The sequence below is a fragment of the Leuciscus leuciscus genome (genome assembly GCF_965113295.1).
Source record: "Leuciscus leuciscus genome assembly, chromosome: 6".
Lineage (NCBI taxonomy): Eukaryota > Metazoa > Chordata > Actinopteri > Cypriniformes > Leuciscidae > Leuciscus > Leuciscus leuciscus.
In genome coordinates this window covers 44,772,061-44,792,118 of record NC_138730.1, presented here as the reverse complement: position 1 = coordinate 44,792,118, position 20,058 = coordinate 44,772,061, and the positions used below count along the sequence as shown (strand labels likewise).

Below are 20,058 nucleotides of genomic sequence, written 5' to 3'. Positions count from 1 at the left end.
TCTTTTATATAAATGGCATCTTTTTTTCTTCTGTGTGTGTAGATCACATCTCTGCAGACTCAGATCTTCTCTCAGGAGTCAGACGTGCAGACGCAGGAGAAGGAGATGAGCAGGACGAAGACGGACCTGTACTGTCTGGAGCAAGAGGAGCAGCGTCTGGATGAGAGTCTGCGGGCTGGAAAAGCCAAGCTCGACAGCATCCTCAAACTGCTCAAAACATCGCAGGACGAGATGGACCAGGTCACAAAACAACTAGTGATGCACCGAAATGATAATTCTGGATGCACGGCCGAAACCCAAAACCGAAAAAAGATTTATTTCTTATTTTACATTTGTTTGTTGATGGTATAATTACATTGATATTAGTGCTGTCGATCGATTATTTAAAAAAAAATCTACTAAATTAAGCGCACATAATCGCTCCTAACATATTTTTATATTGTAATAATTTCACATTTAATCTCCAGATTAATGTACAAACAACACAAAGTCTAGTATTTAATAGGGCTGGGTAAAAAATATCAATTTCTCGATATTAATTGATTCTCATTTTTAACGAACCGATATCGATTCTTAAATCTCAAGAATCGATTAGTCATCCTGTTTTCAGTTGATGAATGAATGTAACATTGTAGCGCCGCGTCCCATCCAATAAATCGCAGTAATCTTTGTGCTTTGTTACTTTTGATATGAAATAAAGTCTTACATTTCAAATTAAGTCCATTTTCTTACGAAATTCAAAAACATAAACAGTTTCGGCGATGTGGCGTGAGATCGCTCTGGCTCAACTCTAGAGAAGCACATGATCTTCTCTTCCGCCTTAATAATACCAGTTACAGCGCGAGATAAACATGAATGAGCATCTGAAAGTGTGAACATCCGTATCATGTGACGTGGAGTCGCTCAATCTGTGTTTCAACCGTGGAAAGACGTCAGTAAAACAGCTTGTAAACAGTGTCATGTAACGTCACATTTACCTCAGAAAAACCATATCCAGGGACCATAAACTCATTAGTCAGCTGGAAAAATTAACTCTAGAGAGGAGCATTTTGTTAAATATATGCTCCATATTACATATTCATTATAATTTTTAATGTTCTTCAGTATTTATTGCATGTTTGAATAAATCTGGCAAGTTTTTATGACAGCCACCATTTAAATGTTTATATTTCATATAACTTTCTTATTATACAAATAAATAAAAGTGCAATCGAAGTGTTTGTATAGCTACAAATCAGTTTACCTTCAACATTATAGTAGGCTACAACTGACTCCCATAGTACAGCATTAGTTAAGCGATTTGTTTTTATTGAGAAAATTTGCCATGTATTGTACCTGATATCCAAAATAATCAATATTGAATCGAATCGAATCGAATTGCAAGCTTGTGAATCGAAATCTAATCGAATTGTGAAATTTGTGTCAATACCCTAGCCTGACTACGTCAGACTTCGTACTTCTGCTCAATTTCATTTCGCTTCTGTACTCAGTCTGAGACAGCGTCATAGCTTTCCGTTTTCCTCCGGCCTGAAAACAACCGGCCAATCAACGAACAGAGGGCGGGCTGAGAGCCGTGACGTAGACGCTGATTGTACCGTGGATGCGTAGATTTACTTCACATAATCTGCAAAAGTCGTTCACAGCCATGTTCACTCCGGTATTTCGCTCGATGGTTTTGTTTTCGCATCATACATTTGTTTACAGTGGAAGTTAGATGCGGCTGAACAGGCGCATAACACACGCCATAACCAAACGTTATGTGATTGGCTTACTGGTAACCAATGATTTTAAAACTTCAGACAAGCGCCCCCCCGCGAGAAAGAAAACGCTTTTCAATTATGATATGCCAGAATCTGTCTACGAAGCAAAGCGAAGTAGCAGAGTTTGGTATTACCAGGCTATCAATACCCATCCCTAATCAGGAGAAACATCTAGTATTTAAGTAGCCTTAATTATTTAATGGCATCTTTGGTAACTCTTTATTTTACAGTGTCTTTGTTACATATGTTACATGAACTTGCTTGCGAGAACAAAATGGGCATTTTGGCATAAATGTGACCCTGGATCACAAAACCAGTCATAAGTCGTACGGGTATATTTGTGGCAATAGCCAACAATACATTGTATGGGTCAAAATTATAGATTTTTCTTTTATGCCAAACATCATTAGGATATTAAGTAAAGATCATGTTCCATGAAGACATTTTGTACATTTCCTACCATAAATATACAAAACATTTATTTTTGTGAGTGAATGCTGCACAATCGTGAACATAAATGAACAACTTTAAAGGAGATTTTCTCAATGTTTCGATTGTTTTGCACCCTCAGATTCCAGATGTTTAAATAGTCGTATATCAGCCAAATATTGTCCTATCCTAACAAACCATACATCAATGGAAAGCTTTATTCAGCTTTCAGATGATGTATAAATCTCAATTAAAAAAAATGTACCCATGTGACTGGTTCTGTGGTCCAGGGTCACAATTGTGTGTGTTTTTGTCCTTTCAAACACCGTCTGAAGCGTGTGTGTGTGTGTGTGTGTGTGTGTGTGTGTGTCTCACAGTCAGGAGATTCACAGATGCGCTCCAGTACTGCATTGCGTTCTCTTTTGTGTCTTATCATGCTTAAATGCTTTAAAAGCAATTTGCATGAATAAGAGTACTTGTAAAGTGACGTTTCTATTGTGATCTTGTTCCCTCAGACACGCAGTGAGCTCAGCGAGATACAGGACACCCAGCGGGACCTTAATAAGACTATCGAGCGCTACAACACAGCTCTCAGCGACAGCAAGATCAGCCTGGCCGAACTGGACCAGCTCATCTCTGAGGAAAGCTCCAGCGTTGATGCCAAGGTCAGGAGTCACGGCACGCTTCAGAAATCTCTTGATCATGTTGTTTTCTAACTTTAGTTAGTGTGTAATGTTGCTGTTTGAGCATAAACAACATCTGCAAAGTTACGACGCTCAAAGTTCAAAGCAAAGGGAGATGTTTGCTTTTAAAGAAATTGTTTTTTTAAGGACTACAACAAACGGCTGGTAGAGACTACACCACATTCCTCCCGGGTTAGTGACATCACCAACCCTAGAATTTACATAAACCCCGCCCCCGGAACACGATTTATAGATTATCAAGACATAATCAATGACTAGAAGATATCTACACATAAGCTGCATAAATTCATCAACTAACCATTCAGAAATGTTGTCTACATGTTGTCACTTCTTCTCGAGTCTCTCCATCTTTCTGACTCCGTTTTGAACATAAAAGGCTAAACGTTTTTGAAATATTCAGTGCATGTGTGTGTGAGGTAAAAGAACACGAGCTCTTGAAGCTCCCCTGTGCCGGGAGCAGCAGCTCATTTGCATTTAAAGGGACACACACAAAAACGGTGCGTTTTTGCTCACCCTCAAAAAGTGACAATTTTAACATGCTATATAAAAATATATGTGGGGTATTTTGAGCTAAAACTTCACACACACACTCTGGGGACATCAGATACTTATTTTACATCTTGTGAAAAGGGCATTATACCACCCTTTTAAGTGCACCTGATTTTGAGAGATACAGGTAAAACTTTAAATCGATAAAGGTTGCTTCAGCTTCAGATTGGTGGTCTTGAGCGAAACCAAGCAAAAAGTATCCAGGTTTGCTTTTTTTTTTTTTTTTTTTTTTTTTTTTTGCAGGTCGTGAAATAAAATGGGTGAAATCAAACTTGGTCTTTTGACATATAAGAGGTCTTTGTACCATTACCTCCTCATTATAAACAAATCATTTATTTAATCAAGCTCCAAAAACATCTCGTTTCAATTTTGCGAGATCTATGATGGCGATACATCACCGCATCATAGGCCCCACCCACTGGCATTTTATATTTTAAATTTTAAAATATTTGTTTAAACAAACTTATTTCACTTAAGTTAGCTGCCAATGCCACATTTCTGATTTTGTGAATATATATATATTTTTTATATATAAACATTTATATTTTATTTCAGCCCATTTTCAACTAATTAAAAAAATTATTAATAGTTTTAGTTAGCAGTAACAACATTGCCGTTGACCGAAATGATATGCCATTATGAACAAATTTAATTAATAATGAAGAACTATTGATTCAAGAAAAATTTGTCTGCAAAAACTGTTACTAAAGTAAAATTACAATTAACATTATTTCCATTATTTAAACAGGCCTCATGGGGGAAAAAGTGTCAATTAAAATTTTTAAATTGAGATTTCCATCCATGCAAATCTATAAAATATTGAATTGGCTAAAAATGATTTTTCCATATGCAGTAATAATGCATGGCTTGTAAAGTCATAGTCAAAAGTTTGGGAAACTCTGTTTATCTGTGTATTTACTGTAAACTTGTTTCTACAAATTAAGGGGTAAAAAGTCATTTACAAAGTGCCTTAGTAAAAAACAAAGCCTAAAAACTGATCATTAATAACTTACTGATAACTTAATCACCTTTACAGTAATGCACCTCTATTGGTAGTTGTATTGAACCTAGAATAATCCTTTAATTATGAAGGAAATGACTTGTTTGTTGACATTTAAAGTAACTTTAGCTTGGCCTCCCATAGAAAGGTTAAAGAGTAACCACACACAACACCACGCACATACCCGTCAGAGTGCCTTTACTCTTGTTATTGTTAAGGTAATTATGCCACACACTGACCCACTGTCGCACAGTCAAACAGCTCACTCTTTCCTCGCACATCAGAAGATCCAGCACGGGAAATGAGGAGCTGAACGATGCCCTCTTCATACTCATTACAATGATAATATTTTCCCCGCAGTCAGAGGAGCAGAGCAAACACGAGCTGAATGCTGTGTGTGTTTCAGGAGGATTCGCTGGTTAAGTCCAGGATGGCCATGTTTAACAGTTCCAGCTCTCAAGGCCTGAACGCAGACCCCTTTCAGATCGAAGACCCCTTCAAAAGTCACCCTTTCAGTAAAGGTGGGCTGTACTAGACCTTAATACATCTAGCAATGTGTGCTATATTCAGTGTTCAGTAGGACTGAAAGTTAGCATTGTTACTAACTTAAATGGTTAGACTGTTCAAGTCACATTTTTAGCGAATCAGTTCATTTAATGGAACTAGAGTCCAAATGATGAACTGATTCATTGAAAGTGTCTGTGAAGTATTTTATGATTTATTTTCTGAAACAGTGTTTAATTAAATCCTGCTTTTTAAAATGATATTTTATACAGTTAAATATTTTATTTATTTATTTATTCATTTATTTTAAGTTAATTAATTAATTTTCATATTTATTTTATTACTTTCATTTATTAATTCATATTAATTTAATTTATTAGTGATGACCTGATTCATAGAAAGTGTCTGTGAAGTATTTTATGATTTATTTTCTGAAACAAAGTGTTTAATTAAATCCTGCTTTTTAAAATATTTTATAGTTAAATATTTTTATTTTTTATTTATTCATTCATTCATTCATATATTTATTCATTTATATATTTATCTTTAATCATTTATCTTATTTTTAATTAATTAATTAATTTTCATATTTATTTATTTTATTACTTTCATTTATTAATTAATATTAATGTCATTTATTTATTTATTATTAATTATTTATTTATACCTTAATTACTTTTATTAGTAAATAATAATTTAATTCATTTCAATTATAAATAATTCGATTTATTTTTAATTAATTATTAATAATAAATCAATAAAAAAAAACATTTTATAAAAAAAAAATTTTATTATTAATTTGTTTATTTATTATTTATTTATCCTTAGAAGTGTTTGCTAAGGCAAGCATCTCTATTACTATGGTTTAGGTTTTCGGATTTGAACGAACCCCTCATCCAGAATATTAAACTGCTAGCATCATTTGCTCTAGCATTATTTGTTTGCAGATTGAACTTGCTTTTGATATTTTATCTAAATGCAATGAGAGTTCGACATTTAAGCGTGACTTGCCTTGTTTAGGCCACTGGATGTAAATAAGCAGTACTTATAAAATGGTTTCTGAATGATTTAAAAGAAAAAATTATAGGGTTGCTGTGGGTGTTCTGACATTTGTGTGTGTGTATTATTGTTCTCTAGCTGATCCGTTTGGAGGAGATCCATTCAAACAGAACGACCCCTTCAAAGACCCGTTCACTAGTTCTGATCCCTTTGGTGAAAGTTCCTCGAGTCAATTCAAGGTAATATAAAAAATACTGGAAATCTGGGAGCATCTTGTATCAAAAAGTATGTGTTTTTGTACATTCTATTGTACATTTTTCTTACCTCCACAATATTTCGACAAAATAGTGTATTTTAGCATGATTTCTGTGTGGAATCATGTACTTTATATATTTTTTTTATTTGATAATATGAATTGTTTTTGTTCACTACCAGGTGACCCTAGACTATAAAACAGTAAAATATCTAGGAATTTTGTACTGTGTGAGTCAAGTATTTGCGCATACCGTATGAACACATAATACGCATGTGTGTGTTCAATTCGTCATTTTGCGTCATCGGAGGATTTTTTGGCCAGAGGCGAGAGACTACAGCCAGTAGGAGGGGCTGTCCCGCATGTGTTCAACCCGTTCATAGAGGGAGGGATCTCACTCACAGAATGTACACATAGTGTCAGCCATCTTTTGAAGCTAAGCTAACAGGCTCTTGCTCTGTGGAGAAAGCTGAGTAGTAGGGGTTACCATCCTCTTTTCCCCGGACATGTCCGGCCGTCGAGATCGTCCAAAATGTCCGGGATTCGGCTTTTGCTTTCTGCAGTCGCCATTCATTGTTTACATGCACACCTTTTGTTTCAATCTAGCTGAATTCATTCCGATTGGTGAATCTGAATGTAGTGTTTACATGAACGCTAAACAAGTGATCGGTTGATGTGCATTTTAACATTGCTAAGAAAATTCCCGCTCCTCCGTGAGAGATACGAGACCGGTGCGTCTCAGTAATCACGCCACCGGCCTCGCGCCGTTCTCTCACGGCCCTCAGCCTCGTCCTGCTCGCCACAGTAAACATGATGAATGGCGACTGTAGAACGCAAAAGCCGAATCCCGGACATTTTGGGCGATCTCGAAATCGTCTCGGAGACTCACTAGTAGCCTAACCTTGTTGTTTTAAACTGCGTTCTCTTACCGGTAGGTGTGGCTTGGGAGTGGCCTCCTAGGGCAGCGAAAGCAAGTACATTCTGGGAGTTGTTGTCTTTCATCCACATAAGCCAAAAATACATTTTCTGGCTTTTCTCAGTCTAGAAAGCTCAAAATTCTAAAATAATTTAACAATTCTTCTACATAAATGACCCATTTTAAATGCACATTCATCTTTCCAGAGGTGAAGTATCCCTTTAAGTATTAGAAGTAAAAAGAAAATGTCAATGCATTGTTTTATTATTGTTGCATTGTTGTATGTAATACTTGCAGTACCTTATGCCTCTGAATCTATGCCTGCCTACCCTCATATCAATATCAGATTTATTTCTAGAACACAGTTCCAGTAGTGTGGGATTGAATGTGAGATTGAATAAATGGACTCAATAACGTCCACATGGTTTCGGACACCAAAATGGCTGTTCCCTCAAATATTGATCCCACAAATCCCTATTTAAAGTTTTTTGGCTTTTAGTATGAATATGTCAGCCTTACTGACTGTTATCTATAAGCTAGTGTTACTGTTATCTATAAGCTAGTGTTACAGTTATCTATAAGCTAGTGTTACTGTTATCTATAAGCTAGTGTGCTCCAAAACAATGTCAAATTCGCGTTTAGAAGACCAAACCCAAAGTTGAAAATGAAAATCAGGTTGATGTCAGAATCCAACGTCAGATTGACGTTAATCTCCAACGTTGGACAGACGGGTTGACGTCAGAAACCAACATCAGTCGGGGTTCTGACGACCAAAATCCAACGTCTGTCCGATGTCGGATGTTGACGTCAATCTGACTTTCATTTCCAACCAAAATCATCCACTGACTGACTACTCAAAGGCCTTGACAGAAATGTAGGGAAGTTAAAGTAAAAAGCTTCCAGAAAAAGTAAAGTACAGAATGATACTCAAAAAGAGTAAGTACAGTACTCAAGTAAATGTACTTTGTTACTGTCCACCTCTGCGATAACAGTATAATTGTCAAAAACTTGCTCTTTGAAAACCATTAAAAAAATGTCAGGCCCCCAAAAGCTGCTGTCGTGTCAATGAACGGACAAAACGCCATGTCATGTTGTACTTTGCCAGATACCTTACAGTTAGTGCTCTGTCATTCCCATGATGCCCTGTGGTTTCTATCTCACTCTTTCTCTCTTCCCCGGCATGTTTTGTAAGATTCCCCTCTCTGTTAAACATGTTTTATTAGATTGTCCTGGACTTAATACAAGTAGAATGCTCTTTTATGAAGTTACCTGACTTAAGGCGAGACACGGCAGGCAAGAACATAGATTTTGGGATATTTGTCTTCAATAACATGTCTTCTTTCAGACTTGTGGTGGTGAAAAGTCCGAAATACACATTTAGGTCTTTATTTTACTACACTTTGTCTGTTTGCGTCTGTAGATTTCTCATAAATTCTAAAAAAGTTGGCTTTCTAAGTCATCACATACACCGTTAGAAAGCTCTCTCTCTCCTGTACAATGCTGTCGGATCCAAATATGGCCATTTCCTTTTTATCAGCAACCAATCGTGAAAGTAAAAGGGGGGATTTATCTCTAAATGCGCAATCTCATTGGCTGATATAAATCTTTAAAGCCCGTTTTCTCAAAATGACCTTTCTCTCATACCCCAAGTCCGAAACTTCCACTTCAGTAGCACCTCTATACACCACACTTTCCAGTCTTGTACCTAGTTATATTATGAAGACATTTACAGAGGGATTTGTAAATATATTATTCCTAGCCTGATTTATATAAGGCAATTTTTTTCTTGAAGGCTTTTGACAGTATATTCTTGATTTACAGGATAACAAAAGTAGACATCCATAAATCCCTCTGTAATTTTTTCCCCCATCTAATATGTGAACACAATGAAAAAATAATTTTGAACCTGGCTTTATCCAATACTCAGATTTCGTTTTTTTTTTTATATATGCAAATTAGTGCATATTTAATTAGATAATGCCCAATTTGCATATTTAAACATTAAATTACAGAAAACATGTAATAAATTTTTTTTCTCATCTTAATGTAGGTAATCAACTGGGCAAGTTTCATGGTGATAATCTGCTAGTTAAAATGTTTACCCTATTCACCTGTAGTGTCTCGCCTTAAGGACTTACTTCCTTAAAATTAGATTATGATTATTCCTTCCGATTAGATTATGATTATTCCTTCCTTAGATTATGGCAGATTTTTTTTTAATAAATTTTTTGTAATGTTCTGTTCTGAAAATCATAAAATTTAAAGGATTTGGTGTGGAATATTTTGAGTGTATTGGGCCCGTCATCGCTGCTCGCAGCTATATAAACTTTTGTTTTTTTTTATCATATGTTAATTTAGAAAATCTTGTATAATATGACTTGCTGCTTTTGTTTGTTTGGTTTTTATTGTATTTATATAATATTTGTGTTTTTGTAATGGAATGTTTGCCATGAAAATAGCTTTGAATGCTGACATGGCACTAAATAAAACAATCTGAATCTGAATCTGAATGTCTCTTCCCCGCAGGCCAGTCCCTTCAGCGGGAGAATCAGCCAGACATTGAAGAGTCCCAAACCTAAAGACTCAGGTACGGTATGGTGTTCATTTCGGCCGCTTCTGGATGTATAGCGAGCTCGTCCCTATCTTCCATCGCTCATCAAATGGATCACATGGTTCATGAAGTCAGAATACCAGTGAATTACTTATAGATGACTCATTAAACTAGACTAGTATTCAAAGTACAAGTTTGGAATAATTCATTTTTCAATGTTTTTGAAAAGAAGTGTCGTATGTTCACCAACTCATTCATCATCATTACTCCGGTCTTCAGTGTCACATGATCCTTCAGAAATCATATGCGAATATGCTGATGTGTCATTTGATCAATGTTTAAAACAGTTGTGCTGCTTCCTATTTTTGTGGAAACCGTGAAACACCATTTTCTTCAGCAAGGACACATTAAAAATGATCAAAAGTGACAGTGAAGACATTTATGTAAATGTTTTATAAAAAAAAATTAAAATAAATGCTGTTCTTTTGAAATTTCTATTCATCAAAAATCTGATAAAAATAAATATATCACGGTTTCTACAAAAATAATACTTTTTTCAACATTGATAATAATCAGAAATATTTCTTGAGCATCAAATCATCATATTAGAATGATTTCTGAAGGATCATGTGACACTGAAGACTGGAGTAATGCTTTAATCACAGGAATAAATTACAATCTGCTATATATTCACATAGAAAACAGCCATTTTTAAATCGTAATAATAATATTTCATATTCATAATACTTCATATTTTTTAAGACTTCCTAAAAAAAACAAAAAAAAAAACATAATTATTCCAACCTTTTGACCAGTAGTGTATAATCATTTGAAGCATCAAACAAAATCATGTCTGTTTCAGAGATAAAATATTTTTCGTGGAAATGTTGCACCACATCTCTCTGTTTGTTGTTGTTGTTCTTCTCCTCCTAATCTTTTCATCTTTTCATCTGTTCGTCTGTTAAAGGAAGCTAGCAGGTCTTAGCACTGGAGTGATGCACAGTTCAGTGAGCAGATCAAAGATAGAGCCGTAATAAACACACAAATACTTTAGCAGTAAAGTAAACATTCCTATTTATAACCGTATAGTGTCATGATGCAACTTTTACCCGAGTCCTGCTAGCCACTTTCTGATTGGACACTGTAATAATGGTTACATTTAGAGGAATCTTGGCGGGAAAAGTGTTTGCGTTTACACTGAAGGGCTTCAGTAAATCATACAGAATGTATTATCTTATGAAAAAATGAGATGTTTCATAATTTTATTTTTAAAAGGTAGTGGTCAACGTTTTTTATTTTGAGGCACTGCCTCAATTTCCAGTGGAGTGATTCTATTAATAGCGCGTTTACGTACAGGCTTTCCGAAAATAGCATCCGTCCGAACAGGGAACGCTTTGTTTGTTAAATAACGGAAAAGTCAGAGTGTCAGGAATCTCTCTCTCTCTCTCTCTCTCTCTCTCTCTCTCTCTCTCTCTCTCTCTCTCTCTCTCTCTCTCTCGCTCTCTCTCTCTCTCTCGCTCTTTCTCTCTCTCTCTCTCTCTTTCCCTCTCTCTCTCTCTCTCTCTCTCTCTCCCCCTCTCTCTCTCTCTCTCTCTCTCTCTCTCCCCCTCTCTCTCTCTCTCTCTCTCTCTCCCCCTCTCTCTCTCTCTCTCTCTCTCTCTCTCTCTCTCTCTCTCTCTCTCTCTCTCTCTCTCTTTCCCTCCCTCTCTCTCTCTCTCTCTCTCTCTCTCCCTGTCTCCCTATCCCTCTCCCTATCCCTCTCCCTCTCCCGGTCTTGTTTTCCTCACGTCCACCTCACACAGTGAACAGGTAAGCTCTTTCTGCGCGTCCCGTCGGAGGAAGCGGGGTTAATTTATGGGAAACAAGCAGACTGACGTGCTCCTGAAATAACTCTTTTTACGGGAACACAAGAAGAGTGTGTTCTGAGCTGTTAGTGGTCTCACACTTACAGATGCATGCAGGAAACTCGCATGTGTTTTACTAGCTCAGCTTTCTCACAGCAAACAGGCCGACGTACAATAGCTTGTCTTTTTTCGCTCTTCATAACACACGTCTTATTTGTTGTTCATATTTGGGTCATTCCTGTCATGAACCTTTTGAACTCTGTAGCTTTTATAAAATTAATATGCAGCTTGCGTTTTAATTTTAGGACGAAACGGATGCATTAAAGCGACAGTAAAGACGTTTATGATGTTACAAAAGATTTGTATTTCAAATAAATGCTTTTTTTTATTAATCAAAGAATCCTGAAAATTGTTTTTATGAACTCTGTGTTTTCATCATTTGATAATGAGAAAAGTTTCTTGAGCAGCAAATCAACATATTAGACTGATTTCTGAAGGATCATGTGACACTGAAGACTGGCGTAATGATGCTATTGTAATTAAATTTCACAGTATTACGTTTTTTACTGTATTTTTTTATCTAACAAATGCAGTCTTGGTGAACATGAGCATTAAAAATATATATATTTTGAAACTTTAGAGTAATCTCTAGATTACAGGATGAAAATAAACAGGCTGGAAATAACATTTATATTGTCAAACTAACTGGTGTAATTTTATCCAACATGACGAATGTTTTAGAGACACAAATCAGCAAACAAAACAAAACAACATGCCATAATTCATCAGGTCTATTGACAGTACTGTTGTTTGTGATGTTGTTTTCCCTCTAAAATGACTTCACTTCCTACTAGAGGATGATGTCATGAAGGAACTGGCTTTTGTTAAAACAGTATTTCCAAGAAAACTTTGAAAAATGAAGAAATAGAAATATGTGGAATACTTCAATATTTCTATAAAAGTGTCACCTGTGATTGTAATTTGTTTTAATTCGCTATATTAAGACCAGGGGCCGGTTTCACAAAGATAGACTTTGACTATGGCTTAGATATAGTAGATAGTCAGACTTCAGATAGACATCTAAATCAGACCGTTGCACAAAGCACTTAAGACTCTGACTATCTTAAGGAGGACTACACTGCAATGCATTCTGGGTAAAATAAGACACTTTTCAAAACAAAAAAAACATGGCGGATCGAGTAAGCGCATTCAGCCGCTCAGTGCAGTTTACCCCAGTGGAAGATATGTGTTTGTTGGAGGAGGATAACAGTGACAAGGACATTTTACTTGGGGAAATTTAGCGGAGAATGTAGTAACAAGAAGAAATGTTTAAATTATGAGCCATTTTCCCTTTTCTTTTGGCTGTTTGTAATGTAACTGATTGTTACTGCTGGTTTGCCAAGGTAACAGAGAGACCTAAGTTAGCCTGGGGGTAAGGTGTCTAATTTTGTCTTTATTTTTGTGAAACAGTCGAATTTTAGACTTGTCCTAACACTATAGACCGGTCTAAAATAGCTTTGTGAAACCGGCCCCTGTGCACTGCAAAGTAGGAATGGCTCTTTCATGCACAGTGACCCTTCATAACGGCGTCATTAGTTAATCAGAAACATACGTCACGCTGCAGATGGAAAACAAAATGTGCACTTTTCAGGAGCTAAAAAGTCATGGAAAAAGAGAAACACTGGCCACATACAAGCCACGCTCTCTTAAAATAGCACCTGTGTTGTTCCCCCCGATCTCTTCAGTTAAAGACAGAGCTGAGGATTTGCAGTGGGTTGAAACGTTGCCGGTTATTACGGTCAGATGTTTCCATCAAATCCATAAAATGTGCTTGTGCTTTCTCTCTCTCTTTCATAAACAGATCCGTTTGCTGCGTCAGACCCGTTCAGTGGCGACTCGTTTGGAGGGAAAGGTGGTTTTGCTGATTTTTCTCAAATGTCAAAGGTACGTTCAGGAGAGAAATCTGCAATAGTTCATTCAGATCGATGTAAACTCGATGAGTTTACACTGAATTTGGGAAACTGAAGTTGATATTACTCAGTTTGATAAAGGAAAATGGCATACTGCATGTTTTATAGTAGGAATTAAGCATACTATGAGCAGTATGTAAAGTTTAAATTCGTGGAATATCTGTAACATTTATCAAAATGTGCAGGAGACAACCAGAGCATTCTGCATTCGATTAGTGTATCCCACAATGCAATGCGCACCATTTTTGACAAAAGTGCCTTAAACATGCTAAATAAACATTAATTTCCAGTATAGATGTCACTTAAACTTGCATTGCAAACTTGCAGTTCATGTGACAATCTAAGCATACAACAGTTTGAAGTGTTCATGGACCCTTTTCACAGACTTGTGATGACACATATCCATAGTTATTAATATAAATTACATTTTCTCTCTCTCTCTCTCTCTCGGCCTCTCTCTCTCTCTCCTTATTTAAGTCTCCTTATTTTGTTTTGGAGTCTCTTACAACAACAGGTTTACATGCATCCAAGGTCAAAAAACACTTTAATTTTCTCATAATATACATTGCAGCATTAGCTAATTTCTCACAGTGTCTGAAACGGTTCGATAAAAGATTCGGTCTCTAAACCCCGCCTTTCTACAAGCCTACTCTGCTCTGATTGGTCAGATGGCCCAGTCTGCTGTGATTGGTCTTCTCTGCTCTGATTGGTCAGATGGCCCAGTCTTCTGTGATTGGTCTACTCTGCTCTGATTGGTCAGATGGCCCAGTCTGTTGTGATTGGTCTACTCTGCTCTGATTGGTCAGATGGCCCCAGTCTGTTGTGATTGGTGTCTACTCTGCTCTGATTGGTCAGATGGCCCAGTCTGTTGTGATTGGTCTACTCTGCTCTGATTGGTCAGATGGCCCAGTCTGTTGTGATTGGTCTACTCTGCTCTGATTGGTCAGATGGCCCAGTCTGTTGTGATTGGTCTACTCTGCTCTGATTGGTCAGATGGCCCAGTCTGTTGTGATTGGTGTCTACTCTGCTCTGATTGGTCAGATGGCCCAGTCGGTTGTGATTGGTTGGGAGACAAGAACTCAATTGATCTGCACTTTGATCTTTAAAACTCTGCAGAACTTTTACCCTCACAAACAGCTTTATTACAGTCACTATACAGCTATATACACACCAAATGTAAGGCAATATCCTGAAAACATAATAGGGTCACTTATGTGCAGTATAACACTAAACTTTGTGGTATTAAATAAAATAAAAACTAGCTAACGCTGCTGTGTGAGTGTTTCCATTACAACGGCAGAGGAAGTGACCGCAAATCTGACCTCTTTCTCTCTTCTGACCAGTGTAATCAATCTCAATATTTTTTCCTCTTTTGTAACGTCATAGAAACACAATTTAATTTGTCGTAGTGTCCGTTCACCACCATAGAAGTTTACCTTACTATAGCCCTCTTCGGACGGGATTAACTTCACAAGGGTAGATGGAGTGATGTAATTTTACCACAGGACGTCTGTAATATTAATGGCCGATTCGCACGGGATTAGAGATCTCAGTAAAACTAGCAGAAGTGGGAGAGTAACTCGATTTACACACCGCCGTCACTCCTGTCATCATGTGTGTGTTACGCTGCTTCCTGATATCACGTGCACAAACACATATAACCTATATTTATATATATATATATATAAAACAGTTATGTCCGGTCAAACGATGTATTAATTATCTTCAGATTGGATTGTGTTGGTAAAAGGCTCTTATCTAACGCTAAAAGATGTTTCGTGCCTCTAACAAGTGCTGTCGATCTTCTCTCTGATCTGAATGGTGTGTGTGAAACACTTGAGTTTTGCCACAGACTCGTCCCAGCGTCTCGAATGCAACTTGAATGACTTTTCAAGCGTCTCTATACTTGGAAAAACCGCGGAAAACTACTTTTAACAGGAAATGACGAAATATTTACGTACACACGGGATTAGTATCACCTGAGGTCATTTTTCCGGACCTTTTTTCCTGAACGTTAAAGTCGCCGTAATCTTTACTGACATTGTCCGTGATGATCACTGAGATGCACATTCAGACAGGACTAAAATCACAGAGAAGCTCTGGTGATTATTACTTTACCCCTCCTCTCTCATTGTTACACTAGTCCCGTCCGGATAAGGGCTTATGATTAATTCCATTTCGAGAAACCTGGAAAAGTGAAAAGGGGTCCCATACTAGAAAATATAGGCAGTTTATACTTTGCAATATGCAATAAGCATTTAATTTGTGTGTGTGTGTGATTATCAACTCTGTGTTGTGATTTGTGTGCGTTCCCAGAGTTCGACCTTAGAGCCGATGAGCCGAAAGCCGACGTACCCGCTCCCCCCTCCGAAGAAACCCGGACCACAAAGACCAGCGCCGCCTCCTTATGGTGAGAAAACCCCCGCCGACACGAATGTGTGTTCGTGATTTAGTGATTTAATTACCTAGTTCATCTGATAAGCATGAGAGAGTGTGCGAGTGTGAGTTTTAATTATATAAAAAATGCATTTATCATGCGTTTTATCATCTTGTTTTTATTATGCGGTCAAAAAAGAATGAGATTTTTATCTGGTATTGTAATTTTATTATAATATAAAGGGCTTGTTGTGTGCGGCACGTTATTAACTAACTGCATTTGATAACTGTAATATCTAGAGGAAAATCTTTATATTTAATGAGATCATTAGAATGAGTTTTGGATGCTATGATTTATGCTTGATTTATTATTATTATTTCTAGATCGAGAATAAATGTCAGAAAGTTGTAATACTGTAGCTATAGCTTTAACCAGACCGAAACATCAGGAGCATTCCCAGGTTAAATCCAATGTAAAATGAACACACAAAAAATAACTTTAACTTGTCCCTCAGTTTTAAAACACAAATATGTTTGTAAAATTCTTCTATTAATTCTTCCTAAATTATTATTTTTTTGCTATTATTTATATAAACGTGTTAATCATGCTAGCATCTTGTTAAAAACATGCTAAGAAACATGTTAATCATGTTATCATCTAGCTAAAAACATGCTAGCAAAATGCTACCAACATGTTAATCATGCTAGTGTCATTCTAACAACATACTTATCATAATAAATCATGCTAGAATGTGGCAAATTGTTGTAAATCATCTTAGAAACATGGTAAATCATGTTATAATGTGGTAAATCATGTTATAATGTGGTAAATCATGCTAAAACGTGGTATATCATGGTATCACAACATGTTAATTGTGTTAGCATCTGCCTAGTGGCGAGTTTTGCCACTGCAAGCACCACTCACATTTTCTTCAGGAAATGTACATTCTAGTATATATACTATTGTAGTATTTATTCATATTTTTAATTAGCTTTTATTTTTTTTTATTTTTTTATTTTATTTTTTTTTTAGTTAAAGTTTTACCATTTTTGTCATGCGATTTGTCATTTTTATTAGTTTGTTTTAAATATTATTGTATATCTTTAATACATTTTTATTTCAGTATTCTAGTCATTTTAGTACTTCAGCTTACACGTTTAAAGTAAATTTTTTTTAAAATAATAATTTACTAAATAAGTAAAAAACAAATTTTTAATAGTTTTAGTTAACAGTAACAACACTGGTAAACAACATTATGAATAGTTTGCATCACAAACTTTTCTGCTAATCTTGCCACGTACCAATTGAGTTTAATAGTCCTGACAGGAGTTACTGAATAACTTTGTGCAAAACTGATTATAGATTTTATCTCTCTGGTCCAACTACTAGTTAACTCATACAATGTCCATTAGTGATACTTTCAGATTCTAGTTTAATGCCCCATTATGGACTTCCATTGTAAGTGCATGATTGCACACAATTTGTGCTTGTTTTACAAACTGAATGATAGAATTATGTTCTGTGGTAAAGCTCTATTTATATTGAACATATCGGTTACACTTTATTTTAAGGTGTCATTGTTACAGTGTAATTATATATTTAAGTACTGAGTAATATTAAGCAACTACATGTACTTACTATAGGGTTAGGGTAGGATTAGGGTTTGGTTGAGGGGTTAGTTGCATGTAATTATGCATAATTTACTGTTATTACTATGGTAAGTATATGTAACGTATGTAACATGGACACTGTAAAATAAAGTGTTACCGAGTTTTCTTATAAGTAATAATTCAACATCTTCAGACCAGTACCGCATTTCACAACCCACATTATATTTCATAACACGACGACAAACTCAATAATATGACAGATCATGCACTGTGAGTCTGATAATGGAAAGTCAAACACTTCCCCATTTTTGGCGATATCGAAACGCATCGGTGCGTTGTGAGCTCATCATAGGACAGCTGTGACAGGAAAGATAAGAGTCGTCTTAGCATGAGATAATAAGCAAATGCAGCGTCATGCAGTCACAGAACGGACGACTGCAGGGTTATTTGTCTACATGAAGGAATATTTCACCCAAAAATGAAGATTTACTCGCCCTCATGTTGGATTCAAACCTGTATGACTTTCTTTCCTCTGTGGAAAACAAAAGATGTTTGGCAGAATGTTCACGCTGCTCTTTTGCACACAGTGAAAGCATATACACCACCGTTCAAACGTTTGGGGTTATTAAGATTTTTTCTAAAAGAATTTGATGCTTTTATTCAGCAAGGACACATTGAAGTGTGTGTGTGTGTGTGTGTGTGTGTGTGTGTGTGTGTGTGTGTGTGTGTGTGTGTGTGTGTGTGTGTGTGTGTGTGTGTGTGTGTGTGTGTGTGTGTGTGTGTGTGTGTGTGTGTGTGTGTGTGTGTGTGTGTGTGTGTGTGTGTGTGTGTGTGTGTGTATCGCTCTGACTCTGCAAAGCAAAACAGAATATTTAAAACAAAAAATAAATGGAAGTTCAAGGTGAACCTGTCATTCTACTGCAGTATTATAGTATGTGACTTTCTATTTGTTTTTCAATCTTGTGAAAATGCTTTTTGTGCGCCTGTGGGCTATTTTTGGGTGAAGTGTTTTTCCAACACAACAGGGTTCTGGGCTTGACATTACTGCTCTGAAAAGGCCTCAAATTGTGTTAAAGCAGCTGGGAAACGCTGTGACATGCAGCATCTCATTCTTCCCAGCCTATTTTGATTACATTTGTGTCATTACGTTTTGAGTGAATGGGTGAGAGTGAATGGGTGAGAGTGAATGGGTGAGAGTGAATGGGTGAGTGTGAATGGGTGAGTGAGTGTATGAGTGAGTGAGTGTGTATGAGTGAGTGAGTGTATGAGTGAGTGAGTGAGTGTATGAGTGAGTGAGTGTATATGAGTGAGTGAGTGAGTGAGTGAGTGTGAATGGGTGAGTGAGTGAGTGTGAATGGGTGAGTGAGTGTGTATGAGTGAGTGAGTGAGTGAGTGAGTGAGTGAGTGAGTGAGTGAGTGAGTGAGTGTGTATGAGTGAGTGAGTGTGTATGAGTGAGTGAGTGAGTGTGTATGAGTGAGTGAGTGTGTATGAGTGAGTGTGTATGAGTGAGTGTGTATGAGTGAGTGTGTATGAGTGAGTGTGTATGAGTGAGTGTGTATGAGTGAGTGTGTATGTATGAATGAGTGTGTATGAGTGAGTGTGAGTGTGTATGAGTGAGTGAGTGAGTGTGTATGAGTGAGTGTGTATGAGTGAGTGTGTATGAGTGAGTGTGTATGAGTGAGTGTGTATGAGTGAGTGTGTATGAGTGAGTGTGTATGAGTGAGTGTGAATGGGTGAGAGTGAATGGGTGAGAGTGAATGGGTGAGAGTGAATGGGTGAGTGTGAATGGGTGAGTGAGTGAGTGTATGAGTGAGTGAGTGTGTATGAGTGAGTGAGTGTATGAGTGAGTGAGTGAGTGTATGAGTGAGTGAGTGTATATGAGTGAGTGAGTGAGTGAGTGAGTGTGAATGGGTGAGTGAGTGAGTGTGAATGGGTGAGTGAGTGTGTATGAGTGAGTGAGTGAGTGAGTGAGTGAGTGAGTGAGTGTGTATGAGTGAGTGAGTGTGTATGAGTGAGTGAGTGTGTATGAGTGAGTGAGTGTGTATGAGTGAGTGTGTATGAGTGAGTGTGTATGAGTGAGTGTGTATGAGTGAGTGTGTATGAGTGAGTGTGTATGAGTGAGTGTGTATGAGTGAGTGTGAATGTGTATGAGTGAGTGTGAGTGTGTATGAGTGAGTGAGTGTGTATGAGTGAGTGTGTGTGTATGAGTGTGAGAGTGAATGGGTGAGTGAGTGTATGAGTGAGTGAGTGTGTATGAGTGAGTGTGTATGAGTGAGTGTGTATGAGTGAGTGTGTATGAGTGAGTGTGTATGAGTGAGTGTGTATGAGTGAGTGTGTATGAGTGTGTATGAGTGTGTATGAGTGAGTGTGTATGAGTGAGTGTGTATGAGTGAGTGTGTATGAGTGAGTGTGTATGAGTGAGTGAGTGAGTGAGTGAGTGAGTGTGTGTGTGAGTGAGTGAGTGAGTGAGTGAGTGAGTGAGTGAGTGAGTGAGTGAGTGAGTGAGTGAGTGAGTGAGTGAGTGAGTGAGTGAGTGAGTGAGTGTGTTTTTATGAGTGAGTGTGTATGAGTGAGTGTGAGTGTATGAGTGT

General features: G+C 37.0%; 1 protein-coding gene across 3 annotated transcripts in view; it reads left to right on the top strand.

Moving 5' to 3' along the window:
• eps15l1b (epidermal growth factor receptor pathway substrate 15-like 1b) overlaps nt 1–20,058 on the top strand; it is a 64,072-nt gene that overhangs the window by 29,093 nt on the left and 14,921 nt on the right. For all 3 annotated transcript variants that reach the window (XM_082172989.1, XM_082172988.1, XM_082172990.1), the window contains exons 16-22: nt 43–240; nt 2,705–2,854; nt 4,849–4,963; nt 6,084–6,184; nt 9,641–9,701; nt 13,371–13,453; nt 15,796–15,889. In XM_082172989.1, the coding sequence (XP_082029115.1) occupies nt 43–240; nt 2,705–2,854; nt 4,849–4,963; nt 6,084–6,184; nt 9,641–9,701; nt 13,371–13,453; nt 15,796–15,889 (802 nt within the window). The remainder of the gene's footprint in view (nt 1–42; nt 241–2,704; nt 2,855–4,848; nt 4,964–6,083; nt 6,185–9,640; nt 9,702–13,370; nt 13,454–15,795; nt 15,890–20,058) is intronic.